Genomic DNA, 22,822 nt, shown 5'->3' on the forward strand with positions numbered 1-22,822 from the left:
AATAGCAGATTACACAAAACTAAAGAAAGAAAAAGGGAACTATAAAAGAGACCTGAAGAAATTGTGCAGAATGAATCCAGAGAGACTAAGATATGTTAAATATAAAAGAGATTACCAGACATGTAGGAGAGCAGAAAAAGTTCAGAATATAGCTGATCTAATTCTAGCAAGAAAGAAGAAGGAAAAAAAAAAAGGAAGAAGAAGGTGAAAGAGGAGGGGTAGGAAGAAGAGGAGGAGGAGGAGGAAGAGGAGGAGAAGAAAAAACAGGGTAAAGGCAATCTTCAAAGAGAATTTAAAAATTGATATATGATACCAATCCTTACATCCAGGATATCTCTCTGAATCCCAAGCAGGAAATACAGAAAGATAAAAACACTAGTCTCATGAGGGTGAATCTTCAGAACCAGCAACTCAAAAAGATCTTAAAAGGAGCTACCAAAAATTAGATTACCTATAAAGAATCAACATTTACACTCACAGTTATTTTCAACAGCAACAATGGAAGCCAGAAGAAAGTGGAATGCGATCTTGAAAATGATAAGCTGCTAAACTAGAATTTCATATCCAGTGAAAATATCTTCAAAGATCAAAAGCAAAATAAGGACACTTTCAAAACAGTAATAATTACGTTTACTATCAATGACCCCTCAAGAAATGAACTTCTAAAGGACAACCTTAAAGAGAATGATGCCAGAAAGTTCTGAGATATAAGGAAAGATGAGCAAAGAAAAAGGTAAACACTTTGGTAAATTGAAACAAATACTGACTGTGTAAAACAAGAACAAAAACAATAACTAAGCAAATACTTACACAAAAGTGAATGAAAGAGAAAATGAATCAGAAATGGAAGAATGAAAAGAAGGAGGATGGATCAAAGTTCTTCTGTGGCAGCAATCAGAGAAATGCAATCACACCTGAAGGGAATGTGGCATCAGAAGAAGTTCAATATATTCCAAAGCCATAAGGAACTGGGTTTTGGATTATTTGCCACTTTAACTTACTCTGCTACAGCGATTAAACATATTATTATTAAATCGATTGCATTACTATTCACTTCGGACTACCCCGTTGTTGCTGCAGTATACTTCACTTGGTAGGATAATCAAGGTGTTGGGCAAATGTGAGTTTTCCTAATCTACTAAAGCTCACTGTTTACTAATGTTTTCTTTTATGGTTGTTGGTGTAAATATGTCTAAAATGATATAGAAATATGTTTATTTCTAAAATGATATAATTCTTATACACAATAAACAAAAGGTGCCCAATCCTTTCCTGATGGCCCAAGGTCATTGGTATAAACTACTACTGCTATTGCTGATATAAAGAAATACCCTCGAGAACTCCCTGGCGGTCCAGTGGCTAAGACTCCACACTTTCAAGCAGAGGGCGCAGGTTCAATCCCTGGTCAGAGAACTAAGATCCCGCAAGCCGTGCAGTGCACGGCCAAAAAAGAAAAAAAAGAAATACCCTCAGTAGCTCCATAAGGCCTTATGTGACTACTAAACTTTTCCCACACTGTCAGGTGTTCTCTTCTTGGTCATCATTGTATTGGCATCTTTAGCTCCTCCTACCAACCTGTGATCTGATTTTGTGGCAGCAATTCTGCTTAGGGCCTCTTTCGATTACATTTCCTGGCTCTTGACTGTATTCCAGATACCCAGAAGACATAGATCACAGAATTTTGGCAAGGTATTATGCTGAATTAATAAGAGATGATTACTGTGACTTATTTATATTTTGTAGTATCTTCTGCTGCAAGGAGATTAAAGTTCACTCTGTGAATCAGAATGACAGAAGAGTAGGAGTACCATATTATCCTCGTCACAACTATGTAACAACTCCCCCAAAGTAATAGCTATTAGAAAAATTAACCCATGGTTAAGGAAGACCAGCTCAAATGCTGGTTACTAACTTCATAGCCTTGGGCAAGTAACTAAACCTTTTAACACTTCCTATCTGTAAAGAAATAATAACAGTATCTTCCTACAAAGGATTATTGTCAAAATTAAATGAGATAATGAAAGAAAAAACAACATAATACTTGGCTTAGAGTAAATAGTGTCTAGCATTTAAACTATTATCTTTTAAAATCCCAATTTGTGTAATAAACACATTTAACTAGACCTCCTTAACTATCTTCTCCATGGCATCCTATGAAAATACTACTAAAAATATTAACAGTAGCTAATATTTAATGAGCAATTACTCTCTGTTAAAATTGTGCTGAAGCCTATATAGGGATTATCTATTTGAATCCTTAAGAAAGCCCTGGGCGGTAGTTACCATTACACCCCTGCTTCAGATAAGTACACTGAGGCTCAAAGAGGTTAAGTACTGTTCAAGTTCACAGAATAAGTGGTGAAAATGGACTCATGTAGCTCAGACTCCAGAATCCATGATTATAAGCACTCCCCTATCCTGAGAAGAGAAGCCGCTTCTCCTTCTGCTAAAATCTATTTACAAATAAGTTGAGAACAAGCTAATTCTCCTTTAATCTTATCCTCTATTTGACTATTCAAGGTCCCTAGCTGGAAAAGCAGAAAAGATACGTTTCGTTTTTGCTTTTTAACTTACCCACTCACAGTCGATTCCAAGCACTGGAAAATCTTCTAACTCACTCCTAAGCAAGGGCTCAATTTGATCCCACTCCGCCTCCTGAGACACAGTCACCACCTTTGCTCCAAGGATCCTCTCTTCCCACGAGGCTCTGGGGGCACTGGAGTGCGGCTGGTCCTCTACTGGAGCGGGCCGCTCTCTCCTGCCTGGCACTTTCTGCTGCTGCTGTGGCAGCTGCTTCTGGGTTACATGACTTGCTTTACTCCTCCGGCGCTGGATGCCTTTCCACAGGACAAACCCCCCGACAGCCATACCAAGAACGGTGGTCACTGTCCAAGCCACTAAGTGTTTAGACATCTTCAACTTTTCTGTTGTTTAGGAAAGCATATCGCTAATCCCACAATCTGCAAAACAAATGGCAACAATATACTCACACACAGAATTTAAAGCTCCACGGACACAAGTCCCCCACCACCACCCCACAAAAAATGTTGCATTCACAATCCATGTGCTCACAAACTTAAAAAAATTGCAACAAATTTCCACATGAAACAGTGATATTTTAAATTTTTTCCCCCTTTTGTATGTCCTGTACTCCACCTCTGTCTCCATCCAAGAAAGACCCCCTGCCCTCTACCAGTTGCCCAGGGCTCTCTTAATCCTATAAAATCACATCAATCAAAACAGAATAAACTAGACTCTAACTTCCACTTGCTGATTTACTGTGAGTAAATTTTAGTTAATGGATCTTCTTCAGGGTGTTTGTGTTTGAACCTTCAATCTCTAAGAGTTGAATGGAAACGTCTGTTTTGCAATTTAAAAAAAACTAGGGCTTCCCTGGTGGTGCAGTGGTTAAGAGTCTGCCTGCCAATGCAGGGACATGGGTTCGAGCCCTGGTCCGGGAAGATCCCACATGCCGCGGAGCAACTGGGCCTGTGCACCACAACTACTGAGCCTGCTCTCTGGAGCCCGCACGCCACAACTACTGAGCCCACGTGCCACAACTACCGAGCCTGCGAACCTAGAGCCCTACCGAGCCTGCGAACCTAGAGCCCGTGCTCCGCAACAAAGAGAAGCCACCACAGTGAGAAGCCCTCGCACCGCAACGAAGAGTAGCCCTCGCTCGCCACAACTAGAGAAAGCCCGTGCGCAGCAACGAAGACCCAACGCAGCCAAAAAGAAAGAAATAAAATTTTTAAAAAATCTAATCATCAGCAAGTGGTAGGGGGACTTTTACTTTTCTAGGAGGCGTGGCTGGTGAGGGATGGAGCAAACAGGCTTGAGTACACATGGATTTTCCGTTGCTCTAGACGTCTCGGTAGTTCTCCGTGGAAACACACTCAGTTATTGAGGGTAAGCTAGGGTAGTACAAAAGGGAAGACAGGACTAGAAAAGAAAAAGAAAAGAACAGCACTTAGAAATCCAGGATGTTCAGGAGGAGGTTGCAAATTGAAATGTCCACAGGGTCCAAACAGGATAACATAAATAAGTGAAGCAAGCCAAGTGCAAGAGAAAACTGACACAGACATCCTATTAAATATGTAGGAACTGTCTTCCTTTCTATCACAAAATAGCCTCTTTTCCATTTTTTGTGCGTGAAATAAAATTCATATTTTATGGCAAGACAACAAAAATTTAAACCAAAAAAATTTTTCTGTCCTTTGGCCTCCTCTCTCCTCCCACTGTGCACTGTGTATCTACACTGTGCATTAACCTAACCTTCCCCACTGACAGAAATACCTGCTCAACCATAAAGAGCAATATTCTAGCATCAATAAGACAACTCCTTGTTGTGTAAGGAAAGATGCCATTCCTTCTTGATCTCATAAGGGGTCACATGGCACTTAGATCTGGATTATGTAAACTGCCAATAATACAGCATTTGATGTACAGCCTCTGTCTCAAAAAACTTACATAACTGCGCCTTGACTTCTAAGGAGTGGAACAGGTCTCAGAGCTTTCTGAGATGCTCTTCCTGGGTTATAATCCTCAAATTTGGCTCGAATAAAATCTTCTATTTCTTTCTTAGACCAACTGATTAATTTTTTCATCAATGCTTACAATGTGGTTTTTCTCCATCTATCTCTTGTTTTCCTATTTTTGACAGAAAAATAGGCATATACAACTATTTCTGTACTATTTTAAAAAACAACTGTAAATGTGTAACAATAAATGGTAAGTGGCCTTTGGTCTCAATAATGGAGAGAAAACATGGCAGAGCAACCATTCAGCACAAGCTGTTGATCCTGTTTGTGAAGAAGGCCCAGTGTGGTCAGATTATCCTGATTATCCTGATTACTCAAGAAAAGTTAGATATCTGAATTTTATGTGAAATATCACCATTTTTAAGTGTTAGCAACAAATTTAGAGTTTTTGAAACATTGTGCCAGCCAAATAAAAACATTTTGGGCTCTGGGTTACCCATCTGTAGGCTCTGACCTAAAATCTATACTGCCCAAAGACACAGTGACCTATTAGAGCCTGCTTACACTTCTCTATGGCTGAGGGTTTCCCATTCAATGGGAATTCCATTTTTTTTTTTCTTCTTTTTGGACATGCTGTGGGGCATGTGGGATCTTAGTTCCCTGACCAGGGATTGAACCCGGGCCACAGTGGTGAAAGCCCGGGATCCTAACCACTAGACTATCGGGGAACTCCCAATGTGTACTATTTTTAACAATTTTTAAAAGCGTCAACAACAAATTTTTAAAAATTTAATATTTACAACAACCCTGGGCTATAATTATGCCTACAGAGATATTCAGCAATGGAGAGGAAAAATGGAATCACAACAATTATTACAGTACTAATGAAAACAGTAAAATGGCTATGCTGTTTTTAAAATATTTACTTTTTTGCAGAAACTATGCTTAAGTATTCATATGTACTTTCTCCAGCACTTTTATTGAAGAGGAAACTGGGACTTAATAAGATTAAAGAACTTGCATAGAAAGATTTCTAGTTAAAATACTCTGAGAAGACATAAAAACCCTTCCCTTTCTCACTCTAAACAATACAAATGTTGGAGAAAACATTGAAAAGATAATAAGGGGCTTCCCTGGTGGCACAGTGGTTAAGACTCCGTGCTCCCAATGCAGGGGGCCCAGGTTCGATCCCTGGTCAGGGAACTAGATTCCACATGCTTGCTGCAACTGAGTTCGCATGCCACAACTAAGGAGCCGGCAAGCTGCAAGTAAGGAGCCCGCCTGCCACAACTAAAGGGCCCACATGACGCAACTAAGACCAAGCACAACCAAATAAATAAATAAATAAACAAATATTAAAAAAAAAAGATAATAAAAGTTTAATACACAGTTAAAAAGAAGAAAGGGAAATCATCAAGTGTCAGAAATGGAAGAAGGGAACCCACAGTGGGTAGGAGATAAAGCTGGGCAGAGACCAGAACTCATACCAGCCCCAGTTCTAGAGAATATCACCAGCCCAGGGACAGAAGTCTAGGCCACAGGCCCAGGGCACAGTGGAGATGCAGGAGAGTGTTGCCTTGTCCATGAACAAGAACCTGTAAGTGTTCACCTACTATGGCCCAGGCAAGCCACCTGCCCAAGGCTGAGAATATGAACACAGTCCCTTGAAGATTGGCCAAGATGGTGGAGTAGAAAGACCTTGAGCTCACTTCCTCTCACAAGCACACCAAAACCACAACTATCTGCAGAACAACCATCTATGAAAAAGACCAAAACCTCCCAGAAAAGATCGTCTACAACTAAAGACACAAAGAAGGAACCACAAGATGAGTAGGAGGGGACATGATATAACCAAGTCCCACACTCCCAGGTGGGAAACACACAAACTGGAGAATAATTATAGTGCAGACGTGGGAATTCCCTGGTGGTCCAGTGGTTAGACTCCGTGCTTTCACTGCTAAGGGTGTGGGTTCAATCCCTGGTCACAGAACTAAGATTCTACAAGCCACGTGGTCAAAAAAAAAAAAAGTTATAGTGCAGAAGTTCTCCCACAGAAATGAGAGTTCTGAGCCCCACATTAGGCTCCCCAGCCTGGGGGTCCTGCACCAGGAAGACTAGCCCCCAGATCATTTGGCTTTGAAGGCCAGCCGGGCTTAATTTCAGGAAGGACTGTGGGAAATACAACTTCACTCTTAAAGGGCACACACAAGATCTTACATGCACCGGGACTCAGGGCAAAAGCAGTAACTTGATAGGAGTCTGAGTCAAACCTACCTGCTGGCCTTGGAGAGGTGGGGAGCCGGCTGTAGCTGACAACAGTTAAATTTGGCAGCTCAGTCATATTTGGAAGCCAGTGCTGGTGGGCGTGATCTTGGGCTCCTCCCTCTAGCTCATTAGAGCCAAGACTTAGCCCCATCCAATAGTCTGTAGACACCAGTGCTGGGATGCCGCAGGCCAAACAACTAACTGAGTGGGGACACAGCCCCACCCATAAGCAGACAGGCTTCCTAAAGTCTTCCTGAGCCCACAGCCTCCTCTAGACACTCCTCTAGACAGGGCCTTGCCCACCAGAGGGCCAAGACCCAGCTCCACCCACCAGTGGGCAGACATTGGCCCTGCCCTCCAGGAAGCCTGCACTAGCCTCTAGACCAGCCTCAGCCACCAGGGGACAGACACCAGACACAAGAAAACCACAATCCCACAGCCTGTGGACCTAGCCTGCCCACAGCAGGCTACACCCTACCCTGGGACCAGCTGGGCCCTGGCCCTGTGCACTAGCAGGCCAATGCAAGCTTCAGGACACCCCAGAACCCATACCAACTGTGTCAGAAATCGCCACCTCCCCCCCAACCAATGATCTAAAACAAGCTCTGGGATCCCTGGACCCTGCAGCCAGACTCCAGGAACTGGCTCTGCCTGCCAGTAGTCCAACAGTAACCTCAGGGCCTGGCTTCACTCTCCAGGGGACAGGCAACAGCCCTGGAGTCCTCCGGACCCTGACTCTACCCACCAGTGAGCCAGCACTAGCCCCAGGACTCCCTAGGGTTCTGAAGCCAGTCGCCTTGTTACCAGGCCCTCTTAACAGCACCCAGCAGCATCCACATAAGGCAGGACCTGGCAACCAACCAGACTAGGGACCAACCAGGCCTACCAGACCCCCACACAGTCAGCCCACCACAACAGAAGGACCCACCCAGCCCTCTTAAGGGGAATCCCTAGAGCATATAGCTTGGGTGATGAGACAGAAGCGCACTGCTGGAACACACAGGACATCTCCTACAGAAGGACACTTCTTCAAGGTCAAGAAATGTAACTAATCTACCACATACATAAAAATAAAAATAGCAACTTAGACAAAATGAGGCAGCAGAGGAACATGTTCCAGATGAAGGAACAAGACAAAACCCCAGAAGAACTAAGCAAAGTGAAGATAGGCTATCTACCTGAGAAAGAGTTCAGAGTAATGATTGCAAAGATGATCAAAGAACTCAGGAGGAAAATGGATGCACAAAGTGAGAAGTTAGAAGTTTTTAACTGAGAATTAGAAATTATAAAGAACAACCAAACAGAGATGAAGAATACAATAACTGAAATGAAAAATACACTAGAAGGAATCAATAGCAGAATAACTGAGGCAGAAGAACGGATAAGTGACCTGGAGGACAAAGTAGTGGAAATCACTGCCACTGAACAGAAAAAAAAAGAATGAAAAGAAATGAGAACTGTTTAAGAGACTTCTGGGATAACATCGAGCCCACTAATATTCATATTATAGGGGTCCCAGAAGAATAAGAGAAAGAGAAAGAGCCTGAGAAAATATTTGAAGACATAATAGCTGAAAACTTTCCTAACCTGGGAAAGGAAACAGACATATAAGTCCAGGAAGCACAGAGTCCCATACAGGATTAACCCAAAGAGGAACACACCAAGACACATTGTAATCAAAATGACAAAAACGAAAGATAGTATTAAAAGCAGCAACGGAAAAGCAACAAATAATATACAAGGCTATCAGCTTATTTTCTGCAGAAACTCTGCAGGCCAGAAGGGAGTGGCACTAATCCCACTCATGAGGGCTCCACCCTCATGATCTAATCACTTCTCAAAGTCCCCCCAAATGGGGTTAGTTTTCAACATATGAATTTTGAGGGGACACAAAACATTCAGCCTACAGCACTCTTAAATATGAAAAGACATCCAAGAATCACCAGTTATTGCAGGCATGTCTCCAACATCATTAATTAGCATTTTCTAAGGAACATGTATAGAATTCTTCACCCAGCATTTTGAGAATACACATTCTTTAAAAACATACAAAGAAATAGATGGAACATGCCTCAACATAATAAAGGCCATAAATGACAAACCTACAGCTAACATCATACTCAATGGTGGAGGCTGAAAGCATACTCAATGGTGGAGGCTGAAAGCTAGCCACAGCAATCAGAGAAGAAAAAAAAATAAAAGGAATCCAGATTGGAAAGGAAGAAGTAAAACAGTCACTGTTTGCAGATGACATGATACTATCCTAAAGATGCCACCAGAAAACTACTAGAACCGATCAATGAACTGGGTAAAGTTGCAGGATACAAAATTAATATACAGAAATCTGATGCATTTCTATACAATGACAACAAACTATCAGAAAGAGAAATTAAGGAAACAATCCCATTTACCATCACATCAAAAAGAATAAAATCCCTAGGAATAAACCTACCTAAGGAGGTAAAAGACTTGTACTTGGAAAACTATAAGATGCTGATGAAAGAAATTGAAGATGATACAAACATATGGAAAGATACATAGTGTTCTTGGATTGGAAGAATTAATGTGAAAATGACCTTACTACCCAAGGCAATCTACAGATTCAATGCAATCCCTACCAAAATACAATGGTATTTCTTCACAGAATTAGAACAAAAAATTTTACAATTTGTATGTAAACACAAAAGACTCCGACTAGCCAAAGCAATCTTGAGAAAGAAAAATGGAGCTGGAGGAATCAGGCTCCCTGACTTCAGACTATACTACAAAGCTAGAGTAATCACAACAGTATGGTACTGGCACAAAAAACAGAAATATAGATCTATGGAACAGGACAGAAAGTCCAGAGATAAACCCATGCACCTCTGATTACCTAATCTATGACAAAGGAGGCAAGAATATACAATGGCGAAAAGACAGTCTCTTCAATAGGTGGTGCTGGGAAAACTGGACAGCTACATGGAAAAGAATGAAATTAGAACATTCTCTAATACCACATACAAAAATAAACTCAAAATGGATTACAGACCTAAATGTAAGACTGGATACTATAAAACTCCTGGAAGAAAACATAAGCAGAACACTCTTTGACATAAATTGCAATATTTTTTTGGATCCATCTCCTAAAGCAAATAAAAGAAGAAATAAACAAATAGCATTTAGTTAAATGTAAAAGCTTTTGCACAGAAAAAAAAGAAAGAAAAAAATTTTTATTTAAAAATATATATTTTTTAATTTTTTAAAAAAAGAAAAAAAAGGGACCTCCCTGGTGGTGCAGTGGTTAAGAATCTGCCTGCCAATGCAGGGGACACGGGTTCAATCCCTGGTCCCAGGAAGATCCCACATGCTGCGGAGCAAGTAAGCCCGTGCGCCACAACTACTGAGCCTGCACTCTAGAGTCCATGAGCCACAACTACTGAGCCCGCACGCCACAACTACTGAAGCCCAGGTGACCTAGAGCCCCTGTGCCGCCAACTACCGAGCCCGTGTGCTGCAATTACTGAAGCCCGCGTGCCTAGAGCCCATGCCCTGCAACAAGAGAAGCCACTGCAATGAGAAGCCCACGCACCACAACAAAGAGTAGCCCCCGCTCGCTGCAACTAGAGAAAGCCCGTGCGCAGCAACAAAGGCCCAACACAGCCAAAAGAAAAAAAAGCTTTTGCACAGCAAAGGAAACCACTGACAAAATGAAAAGACAATCTACTGAATAGGAGAAAATATTTGCAAATGATATGACCAATAAGGGATTAATATCCAATATATATAAACAGCTCATACAACTCAACATCAAAAAACAAAACAAAACAAACAACCCAATTAAAAAGTGGGCAGAAGAACTGAATAGCTATTTTTCCAAAGAGGAAATGCAGATGGCCAGCAGGCACGTGAAAAGATGCTCAACATCATTAATCATCAGGGAAGTGCAAATCAAAACCACATTCTCACACCTGTCAGAACGGCTATCATCAAAAAAACCCACAAATAACAAATGCTAGCGAGGATGCGGAGAAAAAGGAACCCTTGTACACTGTTGGTGGGAAGGTAAATTGGTGCACCCACTGTGGAAAACAGTATGGAGGTTTCTCAAAAAACTGAAAATAGAACTACCATATGATCCAAAAATTCCACTCCTTGGTATATACCCCCAAAAAACAAAAACACTAATTCGAAAAGATACATGCACCCCAATGTTCATTGCAGCACTATTTACAATAGCCAAGACATGGAAGCAACCTAAATGTCCATCAACAGAGGAATGGATAAAGAAGATGTGGTATATATACACAATGGAGTATTACTTAGCCATAAAAAAGAATGAAATAATGCCATTTGCAGCAACATGGATGGACCTAGAGATTCATACTAAGTGAAGTAAGTCAGACAAAGACAAATATCATATGATATCCCCTAAATGTGAAATCTAAAAAAATGACACAAATGAACTTATTTACAAAACAAAAACAGACCCACAGACATAGAAAACAAACTTATGATTACCAAAGGGGAAGATGGGGGAGGGATAAAATAGGAGTTTGGGATTAACGTATACACATTACTATATATAAAATAGATAACCAACAAGGACCTACTGTATAGCCCAGTACTTAAAATATACTCAATATTTTGTAATAACCTATAAGGGAAAAGAATCTGAAAAAGGATGTATATATCTGAATCATTTTGCTGTACACCTGAAACTAACACAACATTGTAAATCAACTATACTTCAATAATTTTTTTAAAAAAGAAGATACAGTATATACAAAGGAATACTACTCAGCCATAAAAAAAGAATGAAAATTTACCATTGCAGCAACATGGATGAACTTAGAGGGCATTACACAAAGTGAAATAAGTCAGACAAAGAAAGACAAATACTGTATAATATCACCAACATGTGGAATCTAAAAAATATATCAAACTAGTGAATATAACAGAAAGAAGCAGACTCACAGAGAACAAACTAGTGGTTACCAGGGGGTGAGGGAAGGGGAAGGGGCAAGATAGGGGTAGGAGGAAAAAAGGGGGTTATTTTGGGATTATATGAAATCATGTGTGTGAAACTTTTGAAAGCTGTAAAGTATTATAGAATATAAAGAATCTTTCATTCAATTAAAAAAAAAGAATATGAACAGAGTCCCTCATGAAAGGACAGCCCCTCAAACCTGCACTCTGGACAGATAAAGGACCCAAGTTCACATTATCCTTGAAAAAGGAAACCCTCAGCCAAGAAACTAAAACTAAAATGCTTAGAATTGGTCAGTTCTGTTGGAACCAAGCAGAGCTGATCATAAAACTGTTTTACCATGCAATGCTAAAACTGCTTTATCATGCAAGAAACATGCAGGACTCCCACGGAAGATCACTCCCTAGAAGAGTGCTCACAAACGAATGAAAACAAAATAAAACCCAAAACCCTAAAATCAATAATAATAGCTCACAGAGCCAGCAAAAAAATATCTATAACTGAGATCTGAAAGAGACTTCAAAGTAACAACCAGGGAAATTCAGGAAAATAAAATCCCAAACATGAACAGGAGGCAACAAAAAGTAGAATTTCTAGATATGAAAAAATCTGTTAAAATTTTTAAAAAACTCAATAGACAGGTTAAACAGCAGATCAGACATACAGAGAGAGAGAAAAAGTTACTGAACTGAGGATAAATCTGAGGAAGTCACCCAGAACGCATCACAGAGATAAAGAGGTAGAAAATGTAAGAACAGGGACACAGAGGATGGATTGAGAAACTCAATATCCACATAATGAAGACTGGGAAGATGAAGGAGGTCAGATTTGGTACAGTTCTCTGAGTCCCAAGTTGGAGAAATTAAATATATCAACAAAAAGACTTGTAATAAGAATATTCATTACAGCTGTATTCATAACAGCCCCAAACTGGAAACAGCCCAAGTGGTATACCTACATGGAATGCTAACCAGCAATAAAAAGGAACTTATTACTGATACATGCAATCTGGATGGATCTTAAATGACATAACACCGAGTGAAAGAAGCCAGATATAAAAGAGATACTGTATAAGTCTATTTATATAAAGTTCTAGAACAGCTAAAACTAATCTACGGTAGAAAAAAATATGAACAATAGTTGCCTCTGGGAGAGGTGGGTACAGGGAAGAGACATTTAAGCTGAGCACCGAATGACAAAAAAAGCCAGATATGACAAATTCTAAGGAAGAGCATTTCAGGCATGAAGGAACTTTCTGGAACTGTGATAAAGTTTCATGTCTTGATGGAGGCTTGTGTTACACAAGTGTATGCAATTGTCAAAATTCAGGGATATTTCTGATTTTTCTCCTGTTGGCCCAACTGAAGAATTAACGACTGCTGGTTCATTCATTGTCTATCTTTCCCACTAGAATGTAAACCTCATGAAAATAGGGACCTTAACTGGCTTCTTCATTTATATATAAATATCTCCAGCACGTATAGGGACCTTAACTGGTTTCTTCATTTATATATAAATATCTTCAGCAAGTAGCACAGAACTGATAATAATAAGTATTTACTGAATGAATAAAACTCAATTCAAGGTATTATATGTTAACATTTTATGATAAATTTTTTTAAAATAAATAAATAAATAAATAAATAAATAAATGGATTTATTTATTTATTTTTGGTTGCATTGGGTCTTCGTTGCTGCGCACAGGCTTTCTCTAGTTGCGGCGAGTGGGGGCTACTCTTCTTTGTGGTGCACAGGCTTCTCATTGCAGTGGCTTCTCTTGTTGCAGAGCACAGGCTCTAGGCACGTGGGCTTCAGTAGTTGTGGCTTGCAGGCTCAACAGTTGTGGCTCGCAGGCTCTAGAGCGCAGGCTCAGTAGTTGTGGTGCATGGGCTTAGTTGCTCCATGGCATGTGAGATCTTCCCGGACCAGGGCTCAAACCTGTATCCCCTGCATTGGCAGGTGGATACTTAACCACTGCGCCACCAGGGAAGTCCTATGATAAATATTTCTAATTCAATTATCAAAATTACAAAAATCTGTTTATTCATGTGAAACAAAATTGTTTTCCCCTTATTGAGCCTTCATACTATAAAGAAGCAGTATGGTTCAATACTGGGTTAGGAGTGAGAAAAATCAAATCTTGTGTTATAGACTGCATGTTTGTGTCCCTCCGAAATTCATGTGGAAATCTCAACCCCCAATATTTGATATTAGAAAGTGAGGCCTTTGGAAGGTAATTAGGATCAGATGAGGTCAAAAGGGTGGCACCCTCGTGAATGGGATTAGTGCCCTTAAAAAGTCACAAGAGATCTTGCTTCTCTCTGACCTCTGCCATAAAAGGATACAATAAGATGTTGTTGGCAGTCTGCAGCCCAGAAGAGAACTCTCATCAGGACTCAACCATGCTGGCAATCTGATCTCAGACTTCTAGCCTCCAGAACTGTGAGAACTGCTGTCTATAAACCACCCAGTCTGTGGTATTCTATTACAGCAGCCCAAACGGACTAAGACACCTTGCTAAGGACTTGCTTGGGGATCCAAAGCTTTCAGTGCTTCACTATCTTCAGTGACTGAAAGGATCTGCCATTCTTTAAAAAAAAAAATTGTATAAAACAACAACATCAAACCGATAACAATGGTTACCTAAGGGTAGTGGGGTTATGAATAGTTTTGATTTTTCAAATTCTATACGAGTATGTATATATTCATAATTAGAAAAATATAAGATTTTTAGTGGTGCTTTTTAGAGATAGGCAAAGTAAATATCCCACTTAACATTTAAGACATATGATTATATTCCTGAAATAAATCTCATTTTAATGAATTAAACAAATATGTTAAAATGTTTAGAGAGTAGCTTAAAGTAGAGGATAACAACATGAGCCCTAGAGTCAAATATCCTGAGTTCAAATCCAGCCTCTGCCAATTGCTAGCTATATAAACTTGGGAAAATTACTGAACTTCGCTAAGCCTCAGTTTCCTCCTCAGTAGAATGGGAAGGATAGTACCTACCATGTAGGATTATTGTGAGACTTAAGTAAGATGATGAAAATACTCAGAATATTGGCTAGCACGTTAGGGTTAAAAAAATGTTATCTACGACTACTACTGAGGTTCTATAAACCACAGAACTATTAAAGGAAAACAAAGAATCATAGAGTTAAAATTTAGAAGCCAAATTCAGCTCCCACACAATTCAAGATTTCTTTCCACGGTAATCCTGACAGATCATGACCTTATCTCTACCTGAATACGTCCAGGAACAGAGTTCATCACCGTAAGAGGCAGTTTTTGTTGAAAAGTCCTTGCATTCTGTAAAAGCTCCCTATATAGAAACTGCTCTCTTTGATGTTCAGTCTGGCCTCTGAAATGACAAGTGTTTACTCCCTCCTTAGAACTTGTGAAATATGTGAAGATAGCTCTTATTACTCCCCTTAGTACATTCTACTTAACCCAATCAGCTTCCCGTGACCTAGTTTATAGACCACTTGCCATCATGGCTAGATCTTTCTGAATGGCTCCAAGCTTGTCAAAGTATCTCTTAAATGTGGCACCCAGGTCTGTATTCAATACTTGAGACATGTTCTAATTGATGTGGACGACATTGGTACTATTACTTCCCAGGGTCTGGACCCTATATTTTATTAATGATGGATGAAATGATAGGTTTTTTTTTTAATAAATTTATTTTATTTATTTATTTATTTGGCTGTGTTGAGTCTTCGTTTCTGTGCGAGGGCTTTCTCTAGTTGCGGCGAGCGGGGCCCACTCTTCATCGCGGTGCGCGGGCCTCTCACTGTCGTGGCCTCTCTTGTTGCGGAGCACAGGCTCCAGACGCGCAGGCTCAGTAGTTGTGGCTTACGGGCCTAGTTGCTCCGCGGCATGTGGGATCTTCCCAGACCAGGGCTCGAACCCGTGTCCCCTGCATTGGCAGGCAGATTCTCAACCACTGCGCCACCAAGGAAGCCCAATGATAGGTTTTTGAATAGCAGAATCACACTGATGACCCTCATAGAGTTTGTGGTAAATTAAAATTCACTGAAATCATATTGAGTTCCCCATTTTATATACTTGTAATTTATACTTTGCACTTAAATCCAAAATTTTACATTTCTTTCTTCTAAATTTCCTCTTGTTTGTTTCAGCCAAACACTTTGCCCTTTGAGACCAATTTTCATCTTGATTGTGCCTCCCCTCCCAACTTAAACATGTTTTGGATAGAAAAGTGAATTTCTGTTTTCAAAGAAAATAACAGCATCTAACATGTGTTTTTATTAATTCATTTTTCAAATTTATTTTTGTATTTCAAACTATCTCCATGGTTAATAACACTAAAATGAGGTTACGTTACAGTAGAAAAGTTGAAAAAACAGAGTATTATTGATTTGCTTCCATTGAGAAGGGCTCCCGCAGACCTAGAATTCCCAGGCTATCAGGTTCCTACTTATTCTTTATCACGTGTGGCCTGAGAAAAAGAAAGGCCTCACAGGGAGATTGAAGGAGCAAGTGGGGTACCTCCATATGAGGGAACTGTTGGCAATATTTTAAAAACTTACTAATTCATTTTTATATGGAGAGATTTTGTGTGGGTTTTTTCCCAGCCAAGGGATTCATTCAGCAAACATGTAAATAGCACTTTCAATAAACCAGACATTGTGCTAGACTTTGGGTAAAAAGAGTTAAATGGCACAAGCTGCTTTCAAAAATGCAGGATTCAGAAAAGGAGAAATGCGTGTATTGAACAAGCTGCAATTTGGTGAGGAAACACCAACAACAGAAGCACACACGAGTACAGGGATGGCAAAGAGGAAAGAGTAGGGGGATTATTAAGAAAAACACTCGCTGAGAGCAATAAGCACTGAGACTGGTACTGGTGTTAAAAAATGACCAAACATTCTCCAGGTGCACAAGGCAGAGGGAATAGCATGTGCAAGGATACAAAAGGCACGAAGCCTCGTGATACTGGTGATTATACTTTCTATCTCTATTAATTCCATATTGATTTTTTATATATATATATATTTTTTGCCATGCCACGTGGCTTGCAGGATCTTAATTCCCTGACCAGGGATCAAACCTGTGCCCCCTGCAGTGGAAGTGCAGAGTCCTAACCACTGGACTGCCAGGGAATTCCCGATTTTTTACATCTTACGTTGACATAATATTTTGGATATACTGGGTTAAATAAAACCTGTTAAAATTAAGTTCACCTGTTTCTTTTTATACTTTTAATGTGGCTACTAGAAAGCTTTAAATTATTATGGGGCTCACATTATATTTCTACTGGATAGCACTGTGCTAGAGCATAATGTGCAAGTAAGGAAACAGAGAGGGATGATGCTAGAAGGAGTAGATATAGGTCAAGTTGTGAGGAGCCTTCTATTACCCTGAAAGATAAAACCTTATAGGTAATGGAAAGCCAATAACAGACTTATAAGAGAAGTGACAAGTTCAGGCTCCTATTTCAAAGAACACCATAGTAGCAGTGTGGGTGCTGGACTGGAGGAGGGCAAGGCTAGAGGCAGAGAGACCCGTTAGAAGACTCACAATAGCACGGCCAAGAGGGAAAGAAGATCCAAATCAGGGCAGAAGAAGGCAGAATGGAAAAGGACAGTTCCTATCAGAATGGAGGCATTGGAATCACCTGGATTAGTAAACAAGTCACAACTTTTACAACTTAAAATTTTGAAAGTTTGATGAATATAAAATCAATAGCTTTCCATACCCATTACAAAAATATGAAGAAAATCCCACAGCAATATAAGCTGTTTTAAAACTACAAGCAACATGTTTTTTGTTTTATTTATTTATTTAGTTAGTTAGTTGCTCCAGGTCTTAGTTGTGGCACGCAGGGTCCTTAGTTGCAGCTTGAGGGCTCCTTAGTTGCAAACTCTTAGTTGCAGCATGCATATGGGATCTAGTTCCCTGACCAAGGATCGAAACCAGGACCCCTGCGTTGGGAGCATGGAGTCGTAACCACTGTGCCACCAGGAAAGTCCCACAAGCCACATGTGTTTAAAACAACAACCACATGTACACACACACAAACCTAGGTGTAAACTCAACAAGAAATGTTCAAGATCAATATGAAGCAAAACAGAAAGCTTTACTGAAGATATAGAAGAAGACTGGAAGAGCAGAAATATATTATAGCAGCTGTCACTTACAGAGCACATATCATGTGCCAGGCTCTTTACATGCATACTCATGTATATTCATATATACATTACTCATTTAATCTTTTCAACAACTCTCTACAGAAGGTACTATAATTACCCTATTTTTCCTTAATAAAGAAGAGATTGTTTTACAGAAATACTCAAAATAATGTAGTAAATTAAATGCAAACTTAATTTTTAAAAAAACGTTTTAAAAAATGAACTGACAGACAGCAGAAGCAAGAACTACAATCCTGCAGCCTGTGGAACAAAAACCACATTCACAGAAAGACAGACAAGATGAAAAGGCAGAGGGCTATGTACCAGATGAAGGAACAAGATAAAATGGCAGAAAAGCAACTAAATGAAGTAGAGATAGGCAACCTTCCAGAAAAAGAACTCAGAATAATGACAGTGAGGATGATCCAGGACCTCGGAAAAAGAATGGAGGCAAAGATGGAGAAGATGCAAGAAATGTTTAACAAAGACCTAGAAGAATTAAAGAACAAACACCTAGAAGAATTAAAGAAGAAACAGAGATGAACAATACAATAACTGAAATGAAAAATACACTAGAAGGAATCAATAGCAGAATAACTGAGGCAGAAGAACGGATAAGTGACCTGGAAGAGAGAATGGTGGAATTCACGGCCACGGAACAGAATAAAGAAAAAAGAATGAAAAGAAATAAAGACAGCCTAAGGGACCTCTGGGACAACATCAAACGCAACAACATTCGCATTACAGGGGTCCCAAAAGGAGAAGAGAGAGACATAGGACCCGAGAAAATATGTGAAGAGATTATAGTAGAAAACTTCCCTAACTTGGGAAAGGAAATAGCCACCCAAGTCCAGGAAGTGCAGAGACTCCCAGGCAGGATAAACCCAAGGAGAAACATGCTGAGACACATAGTAATCAAATTGACAAAAATTAAAGACAAAGAAAAATTATTGAAAGCAGCAAGCGAAAAACAACAAATAACATACAAGGGTACTCTCATAAGGTTAACAGCTGATTTCTCAGCAGAAACTCTACAAGCCAGAAGGGAGTGGCATGATATATTTAAGCTGATGAAAGGGAAGAACCGACAACCAAGATTACTCAACCCAGCAAGGATCTCATTCAGATTCGACAGAGAAATCAAAAGCTTTACAGACAAGCAAAAGCTAAGAGAATTCAGCACCACCAAACCAGCTCTACAACAAATGCTAAAGGAACTTCTCTAAGTGGGAAACACAAGAGAAGAAAAGGACCTAAAAAACAAACCCATAACAATTTAAAAAATGGTAATAGGAACATACATATCAATAATTACTTTAAATGTGAATGGATTAAATGCTCCCACCAAAAGACAAAGGCTGGCTGAATGGATACAAAAACAAGACCCATATATATGCTGTCTACAAGAGACCCACTTCAGACCTAGGGACACATACATACTGAAAGTGTGGGGATGGGAAAAGATATTCCATGCAAATGGAAGTCAAAAGAAAGCTGGAGTAGCAATACTCATATCAGATAAAATAGACTTTAAAATAAAGAATGTTAGAAGAGACAAGGAAGGACACTACATAATGATCAAAGGATCAATCCAAGAAGATATAACAATTATAAATCTATATGCACCCAACATAGGAGCACCTCAATACATAAGGCAACTGCTAACAGCTATAAAAGAGGAAATCAACAGTAACACAATAATACTGGGGGACTTTAACACCTCAGTTACACCAATGGACAGATCATCCAGACAGAAAATTAATAAGGAAACAGAAGCTTTAAATGACACAATAGACCAGACAGATTCAATTGATATTTATAGCACATTCCATCCAAAAACAGCAGATTACACTTTCTTCTCAAGTGCGCATGGAACATTCTCCAGGATAGATCACATCTTGGGTCACAAATCAAGCCTTGGTAAACTTAACAAAATTGAAATCATATCAAGCATCTTTTCTGACCACAACGCTATGAGATTAGAAATCAATTACAGGGGAAAAAAACGTAAAAAACACAAACACATGGAGGCTAAACAACACGTTACTAAATAACCAAGAGATCACTGAAGAAATCAAAGAGGAAATCAAAAAATACCTAGAGACAAATGACAATGAAAATACGATGACCCACAACCTATGGGATGCAGCAAAAGCAGTTCTAAGAGGGAAGTTTATAGCAATACAAGCCTACCTCAAGAAACAAGAAAAATCTCAAATAAACAATCTAAACTTACACCTAAAGGAACTAGAGAAAGAAGAACAAACAAAACCCAAAGTTAGTAGAAGGAAAGAAATCATAAAGATCAGAGCAGAAATAAATGAAATAGAAACAAAGAAAACAATAGCAAAGATCAATAAAACTAAAAGCTGGTTCTTTGAGAAGATAAACAAAATTGATAAACCATTAGCCAGACGCATCAAGGAAAAGAGGGAGAGGACTCAAATCAACAAAATTAGAAATGAAAAAGGAGAAGTTACAACAGACACTGCAGAAATACAAAGCATCCTAAGAGACTACTACAAGCAACTCTATGACAATAAAATGGACAACCTGGAAGAAACGGACAAATTCTTAGAAAGGTATAACCTTCCAAGACTGAACCAGGAAGAAATAGAAAATATGAACAGACCAATCGCAAGTAATGAAATTGAAACTGTGATTTAAAATCTTCCAACAAACAAAAATCCAGGACCAGATGGCTTCATAGGTGAATTCTATCAAACATTTAGAGATGAGCTAACACCCATCCTTCTCAAACTCTTCCAAAACATTGCAGAGGAAGGAACACTCCCAAACTCATTCTATGAGGCCACCATCACCCTGATACCAAAACCAGACAAAGATACTACAGAAAAAGACAATCACAGACCAATATCACTGATGAATATAGATGCAAAAATCCTCAACAAAATACTAGCAAACAGAATCCAAAAACACATTAAAAGGATCATACACCATGATCAAGTGGGATTTATCCCAGGGATGCGAGGATTCTTCAATATACGCAAATCAATCCATGTGATACACCATATTAACAAACTGAAGAAGAAAAACCATATGATCATCTTAATAGATGCAGAAAAAGCTTCTGACAAAATTCAACACCATTTATGATAAAAACTCTCCAGAAAGTGGGCATAGAGGGAACCTACCTCAACATAATAAAGGACATATATGACAAACCCACAGCAAACATCATTCCCAGTGGTGAAAAACTGAAAGCATTTCCTCTAAGGTCAGGAACAAGACAAGGATGTCCACTCTCACCACTATTATTCAGCATAGTTTTGGAAGTCCTAGCCACGGCAATCAGAGAAGAAAAAGAAATAAAAGGAATACAAATTGGAAAAGAAAAAGTAAGCCCGTCACTGTTTGCAGATGACGTGATACTATACACAGAGAATCCTAAAGATGCCACCAGAAAACTACTAGAGCTAATCAATGAATCTGGTAAAGTTGCAGGATACAAAATTAATGCACAGAAATCTCTTGCATTCCTATACACTAATGATGAAAAATCTGAAAGAGAAATTAAGGAAACACTCCCATTTACCATTGCAACAAAAAGAATAAAATACCTAGGAATAAACCTACTTAGGCAGACAAAAGACCTGTATGCAGAAAACTATAAGACACTGATGAAGGAAATTAAAGATGATACCAACAGATGGAGAGATATACCATGTTCTTGGATTGGAAGAATCAATATTGTGAAAATGACTATACTACCCAAAGCAATCTACAGATTCAATGTTATCCTTATCAAATTACCAATGGCATTTTTTACAGAACTAGAACAAAAAATCTTAAAATTTGTATGGAGACACAAAAGACCCCAAATAACCAAAGCAGTCTTGAGGGAAAAAAACAGAGCTGGAGGAATCAGACTCCCTGACTTCAGACTATACTACAAAGCTACAGTAATCAAGACAATATGGTACTGGCACAAAAACAGAAATATAGATCAATGGAACAGGATAGAAAGCCCAGAGATAAACCCACGCACCTATGGTCAACGAATCTATGACAAAGGAGGCAAGGATATACACTGGAGAAAAGACAGTCTCTTCAATAAGTGGTGCTGGGAAAACTGGACAGCTACATGTACAAGAATGCAATTAGAACACTCCGTAACACCATACACAAAAATAAACTCAAAATGGATTCGAGACCTAAATGTAAGACCGGACACTATAAAACTCTTAGAGGAAAACATAGGAAGAACACTCTTTGACATAAATCACAGCAAGATCTTTTTTGATCCACCTCCTAGAGTAATGGAAATAAAAACAAAAAAACAAACAAACAAAAAAATGAATTGACCATCAAGAAAGTGAAAAAACCCATGGGATGGGAGAAAATATTTGCTAATCATAGATCTCGCAAGGGCATGTATCTGGACTATATAAAAAACTCTTATGGGACTTCCCTGGTGGTGCAATGGTTAAGAATCTGCCTGCCAAGGCGGGGACACAAGTTCAATCCCTGGTCCAGGAAGATCCCACATGCCATGGGGCAACGAAGCCCATGTGCCATAACTACTGAGCCTGTGCTCTAGAGCCCACATGCCGCTACTACTGAGCCCACATGCTGCAACTACTGAAGCCCACACGCCTAGAGCCCGTGCTCCGCAACAAGAGAAGCCACCGCAATGAGAAGCCTGCACACCACAACAGAGAGTAGCCCTTGCTCACTGCAACTAGAGAAAGCCCGTGGGCAGCAAAGAAGACCCAACACAGCCAAAAAACAATTTTTTAATAAAATAAATTTAAAAAATTAAAAAATTCATAACAATAATAAAAAGACAAATAAACCAATTTAAAACAGGCAAGAATCTGAATAGACGTTTCATCAAAGAAGATATACAAATGGCCAATAAGCACATGAAAAGATGCTCAACATCATTAGCTATTAGGGAAATGCAAATCAAAACCACAATGAGATACTAC

The 22,822-nt window shown here is 39.4% G+C and overlaps 1 protein-coding gene across 4 annotated transcripts in view; it reads right to left on the bottom strand.

The window, feature by feature from the left end:
• Window positions 1–22,822, bottom strand: part of EXD2 (exonuclease 3'-5' domain containing 2) — a 97,389-nt gene that overhangs the window by 35,837 nt on the left and 38,730 nt on the right. For 2 of the 4 annotated variants that reach the window (XM_068543648.1, XM_068543647.1), the window contains exon 2: window positions 2,575–2,960. The exons of 1 other annotated variant lie outside the window; for it this stretch is intronic. In XM_068543648.1, coding sequence (XP_068399749.1) covers window positions 2,575–2,913 — 339 coding nt within the window. In that variant the 5' untranslated portion in view covers window positions 2,914–2,960. Of the gene's footprint in view, window positions 1–2,574; window positions 2,961–3,793; window positions 3,943–22,822 lie in introns of all 4 variants that reach the window. One more of the 4 variants, XM_068543649.1, reaches the window with a different exon arrangement.

Source organism: Eschrichtius robustus, chromosome 1 (genome assembly GCF_028021215.1).
Source record: "Eschrichtius robustus isolate mEscRob2 chromosome 1, mEscRob2.pri, whole genome shotgun sequence".
Classification (NCBI taxonomy): Eukaryota; Metazoa; Chordata; class Mammalia; order Artiodactyla; family Eschrichtiidae; genus Eschrichtius; species Eschrichtius robustus.